The sequence below is a fragment of the Protopterus annectens genome, chromosome 7.part1 (assembly GCF_019279795.1).
Source record: "Protopterus annectens isolate FY-2018-M chromosome 7.part1, PAN1.0, whole genome shotgun sequence".
In the NCBI taxonomy this organism is placed as follows: domain Eukaryota; kingdom Metazoa; phylum Chordata; order Ceratodontiformes; family Protopteridae; genus Protopterus; species Protopterus annectens.
In genome coordinates, this window is record NC_056740.1 from 140,194,438 (window position 1) to 140,200,437 (window position 6,000).

Sequence of the window (6,000 nt, forward strand, 5' to 3'; positions counted from 1 at the left end):
GTGACATGATTTTGGGAAAGGCTTCAAACAAATATTCATTTTAAAAATATTACACTACTATTCCTACCTGAACAAAATTTTTTTTTAAAGATAACATTGCCTGTGTGATTCTGCATACATTTCTGGTTTAAATTACCCACGGCAAAGAAAGCGGTATTATCGCAAAAATCTGGTTGCGATAATACGCAAGTACCTTATTTTCTACATATTGCCCAAAATTAACAATTCTAAGCCTAATGAACATTGTTTCACTCCAAATGCACTGCCATCTTTAACTGCACATCACAAAAAAACAAACAAAATTTTCTTTATGTGCAGAGCACGTTTTACTGTGCACTACATAGGTTCATAGGTAGGTACGGCTACTGGCCCTAGGGCCTATATAAGTCTAGCCAAAAATGTACCCTGGCTTTCGCCACCCAAGAAAATTATTTTCCTGTGCCCTGTTGAGCAGAGCCACAGAACTGATCCCCGGGGTGAATTTCCTATCTCCCATCCAATCATCAAGATTTTTCTGGAAGAGTGCTAATGAGGAGCTCTGTTTGACATAGATAGGTAGTCTGTTCCAGAGTATGGGAAGTCTCTGGGCCAGGAATCTATCCCTCCGGCATGTTCAAACATACTTTTTTAAACATCACTGTTTAAAGTATACATACTCAACCATGTTCCATGGGGCAAGCTAGTAAAGTGAAAGTGCCAAATGCAAATAAACAAAAGAAAGTACCTTTGTTGTACACATCTTCAACATAAACAACTTAATCAAATTTGATTAAGCAGACAGACCCACACCTACAGAAAAAAACTTACCAGGAAATTCACATTTGTAAGGTCTTTCAGGTTCATAATGAGTCCTCCGATGAGTGTTCAATTTGGCTGGTGTGGAGAAACACTCATTACAAACCCCACACATATAGCTATTTGCCTGTTCATGAGCCTTCACGTGTGCTTTCAAATTATAAACGGTAGTAAACCTTTTCCCACAATTTTCTACGTGACAGGTGAATGGTCGCACCTTATCATGAGATTGCAAATGCCTTTTCAGTTTATATGAAGTAGTAAAAGACCAACTGCATCCATCCACTGTACATTTAAATGGTCTCTGTCCCTCAGTATGAGACAGGATGTGCATTTTCAGTTTGTGTTTCTTGTCAAAGGTTTTGGCACAGTTTACTTCAGAACAGTGATAAACCACAAGAACACCTTTCTTGCCAAGGTTACTGCCATCTGGTAACTTGACCTGAACACCATCGCGACTATTTGCAATTATGTAATTGTTTAGCTGCCCATCTTCCGAGTCCGGGTGTGCAGTGCCAACCTCATCTATAGTGTATGAGGCGCTATCTTCAGAGTCTTTCTGCGATACAGAAGAGTTGAGGGTCGAGTTCGGATCCAAACAAGACTCGTCGTGCAAACCACCCGTCGGTTCTTCCGATACCTGCTGTTCAGATTCTTTACTATTTTCCGATTCATGAGCAATAGCACTTTCGAGAATTTTATTCTCGTAGTCAATGAATACCACATCCTGAAGTCCCTTCAGTGCAACACCTGCCTTCACATCAATACCATCTTCTTTCAGTAAGTCTTCATTACACTCACTCTGCGTCGCCAGAGTGAGTACTCCATTCTCCAACCTTACGATTAAGTTTTGGTTGTTGATGGTAAGTGTTCCTGAAAACGTCCCCTGGCACGGTGAATCACTATTAACACTCTGTTCACTAGTCAAGCCTGTGACGCTCTCTAACAATAATCCTGTGCTGTCACCCAATAAGGGATACGAATTTAGAGTAATTAGGTCACCACCTGCAAACACGCCAGTGTCTTGTTGAAGGCAGTGTTCCTCGGATTCCCTAGCAGGAGCACTGCTCTGAATAGCTGGCATCACATTAGTATGCCAAACTTTACTATTACTTGTGGACCTGCGATCGTCGTCAAAATCTAACCCTTTGGAACTAGCCGTACAATATTCTAGTTTGAGATCATTGGGGGAATCACCGGTAATGCCAAAATGGTCATTCTGCACAGAGGTAAACAAGCATGTTCTTGACTCTTCGCTGACAGGAACTACATTTTTGGAAGAAATATGTGATTCTAATATTCCTTCTTTTGGATGCCCATCCTCACACGTTGTACTAACCTCGCTTTCTTTCGCAAGGTCTCCGTCCGTTTCGTGAACAAAGTTAAACACTACAAAAAATTGTTTGTTCTCCGCACTACCAGGTAGTACTATGCTGTCCATCTCTGGAGTTCTGCTAGCTGGTGGCGGCTGTCCGCCTCCTTCATCTTGTTTTTGCTGGTTGTCCTGAACCAGAATGAGAGGCAAATTAAGGTTCATCTGTTTTTCTTTGATCTTAAGTTCCTCTTGTCCGTTTTTTTCGCTCGTCTGTCTTGTCTCATTAGAGACCAGCAGGCTGTCTGCATCACATACTCTGGTATTTTCAGTTGTCGTATATAGCTCTTTTTTCCTGTCTTCCTGAGTGAAGTTATGGTCGCCATGTTCTGTAGGGCCGAGGACAAGATGACTGCAATTGTCCGTGTGCTCATGACTATGTAATGGACTATACCGGCCAGCTTGGACTGTTTTGCATCGTTCTGATCCGGCCGTAGGTAGCTCTTCCTGATGACAGATGCCGCCATGTTGATGTTGTATTTGGCTTTGGACTGCAAAAAGCCCCTGAATTTCCATCTTGGTATCCCTGTAGCAGTAGAAAAATACACCCACTGAAACCGGAGCCTCGAAATGACGTCAACGAAGGGAACGCATAAATTATGAAGTAGTATAGGTATACAGTGGTGCTTTGCATTAACTTCCGTGGTGTTGTAAGGGTTTGGTTTGTGCAATGGGTACATCGTTTCGTGAATGCAATCTATTTGTTGATTTCTAAGATGTTTTTCAGTGGTTGAATCTGAATAGCAATAATCTGTTAAGTGACACCCCGACCCCATGGGAAGGGGAAAAGGGGTTGAGGATGGATGGAATCTGAATAGTAATAATCAATCAGCCTCTGAGCATTACAAAACATAGGACTGTCTTCTGAAGCTCTTTCTTATTTTTCAAGCCAAAAGTTTTATACGTACTTGCGGACATAGAGAGAATAAGAAATCTTTGTATAAGCTTAAATTTGTTCGGTAACAATTCATACACCATTAAACAGGTCTAGTTTCGTAAACAAAATCAGCAAATGTAGAGGGGAAAAATAGTTTGATGCCTAAATCGCATCAGTTAAGAGCTGGTAGTGGTGGCAGTGAGTGCCAGGTGGGTATCGAGAACTTGAGTTGAAACTTTTCATAGGAGTTCTGGTGTGTGTGAAGTATACACACACATATACGTATGCCGTAAGGGGGGGGGGGGGGTGGTATTCATAGCACAGATATCACCACATACCAAAGGGTAGCGATTCGTGAGGCAGGAGCCCAAAAGGCCGAATGTGCCTTACAATCCCTCAGCTTCTTAGTGCAAGAATTTGGGACAAAGGAAAAAATCATAGGCGTATAAAATCAGGGACGGATTTTAAATATAACTCTCATTAACTTAGTAACATGCTAGAATAATATGTTTTGCATTAGTATGCATTTTCTGACGAATATGAAGCAAAGATGTAACTTTTGTGCATTTTTTTATTCGCTTTATTGAATGTACATTGGGGTCTCTGTCTCCCTACCCTGCCGCCCAAGTGTCTTTGGAATTGCCCACCCCTGCTGTAAGTTTGCCTTTGGACACTCCTTCCAGCTCCATCTCATTCGCTCACTCAACTGAGTACAGTGAGATCATTTGGGAAGGACTTCCCCCTTACTACTTTGATTTCGGACACTCATACCAGTCTCAGCTCTATCTACTGTGTACAGCAAGAGCATTTGGGAGGGACACCCCCCTTAGTTCTTTAATCTTGAATTATCTTCTGTTTCCTCCCTCTCCACTTAACAAAAATAAAAATTTCACTTTGCTCAGCTGCTCTTACTGTACCTGTGTTCTATCTACTTTATTACCTTATTTTGCTCTGCTGTGTGCTCTTAAGTGTTCAAGTGCTCTTATTCTGCTGCATTTATTACAGCTTGTTAGTAGCTGTTCTAAGCATCTTAGTTTTCGTTTTAGCACTTGTGCTTCAGGACAGTTATTTTACATTTAAGAAAGTTTTTTGTGGTCTACACTCTTGTGGACAAGCCCTTATCAAATCCCTCTCTCCATAAGTCCGCCAAGTATTCAGAACACTGTGTCTGGACAATTCCCATCAGTTTCTCCTGCCAGCCTGGTCGACATGGGCATACTGAGACAGTGTAGCAATTGCCTCCTGTTCACTGACAACATTCTTCTCCTAGCACATAATTCTATTTGCGAGAAATGCATCTACATCAGTAACCTGGAATCCATGTTCTCTTGTGCCACCGTCAGTATTTTAGGCGGTTTGGTGAGAAGAACGGTCACTGTGATATCATAAAAGTTAACCCTTTGTCAGAAATGTAATTTTAAAATAGAAATACAGTGGGGCTAACAACTTTGAAACTGCTCCTCAGCAGCGGGGGAGTAATCTGCATTGAGTCGGATAAATAAAACATTTTATCAGAAGACATCAGTGTTTGCACTCTGTTCGAGCTACGTGGAATAGTGCCTGCTTATTGGACCGTCAGTATTCCTGACAAAGACGAGATTGCCAGCACAAACACACCACCCACATAGCCAAGCACAACACACACCCACCTATGCAGAGGTCCTCAATAAAAACTTACCTAAACAACAGAGACCTCCAAAACACATTCACAAACATTCCACACACAACACCAAACACATCACATACAGCAGACAACGCATCAGTATCTCACAAACATAGCCCATAAGACATAACAATAAACCAATGCAGCCCATAGGACATAATAAACCAACGCAGCCCATAAGGTATAACAATAAATGAAACATACTAGTCACTGGCGACTCCATTGTGAGACCCATCAATGTCTCCCTCAGCAGGCTCAACAAGGAGAAGGTCATGGTCACTTACCTGTCAGGTGCCAGGATCAGCCACTGCATGCACGCACTTAAGTCTCTCCACAACAAGTAAAAGTATGACTCTGTCATTGTCCATGTTGGTGTGAATGACTTGAAACGTACCTCCCCAGACTATATTTATTTATTTTATATTTGTTAACCGGGTTAGTCTAGCTGAGCGTTTAGCTCGTTTTCAGTGGAGACCCGAGGAGAAAAGCTCCGCAGTCAGTATTTGCATTTTACTTACTATCAGTATGACATTTTCATTTGCAGCTAAACAAATAGAGAGATAACATTTACAATAAATCATACAGAAAACAGTTCTGTACAATGTCAGAAATCATACTACAAAAAAAATTTACAATAAATCATACATAAAGCCGTTGGGTACAATGACAGAAATCATACTGCAAAAAGTTAGGTACGGTGTCATGAAAGGAATACAGTATTCATAATTCCTAAGTGGTTACATACAGTATAGGTACAGGAGGAGTAGTAAGGGGATGAAGTGGTTAAGCATAGAGACAGAGGGGTAGATGATTATTAAGCTAGACAGTAGAGGAGAATAGGTTCATAGGTAGGTACTAGGCTATCGGCCCTGGGGCCTACACAAGCCCAGCCAAAAAGGTACCCTGGCTTTTGCCACCCAAGAAAATTATTTTCCTGTGCCACTGTCGAGCAGAGCCACAGAGGTGATCCCCGGGGTGAATTTCCTATTTCCCGTCCAGTCATCAAGATTTTTCTTGAAGAGTGCTAATGAGGAGCTTTGTTTGATATAGATAGCTAGTTTATTTCAGAGTATAGGAAGTGTCTGGGGCAGGAATCTATCCCTCCGGCATGTTCTGTTTATTGTGGTGACAAGGTTTAGGTCCCTAGAGAGTGTAGCTCAGAGGGATTGGGATTTCTTTTAAGTGGAGCATGTCCAACAGCTCTGGGTTTGACATAGTGTTGTATGTTTGGCAGAGATCACCTCTGAGTAGGTGATATGCGATGGAAAAAAGCTGGAGGTTTTTGAGACGGTC

At 41.8% G+C, this 6,000-nt stretch overlaps 1 protein-coding gene across 2 annotated transcripts in view; it reads right to left on the bottom strand.

Annotated features, from left to right (window-relative positions):
- ZXDC (ZXD family zinc finger C) overlaps positions 1–2,727 on the bottom strand; it is a 1,157,677-nt gene extending 1,154,950 nt beyond the window's left edge. The window contains exon 1 of one of the 2 annotated variants that reach the window (XM_044078595.1): positions 808–2,726. In XM_044078595.1, the coding sequence (XP_043934530.1) occupies positions 808–2,683 (1,876 nt within the window). In that variant the 5' untranslated portion in view covers positions 2,684–2,726. Of the gene's footprint in view, positions 1–807 lie in introns of both variants that reach the window. The other variant, XM_044078596.1, reaches the window with a different exon arrangement.
- Between the last annotated feature and the right edge of the window lie 3,273 nt (positions 2,728–6,000).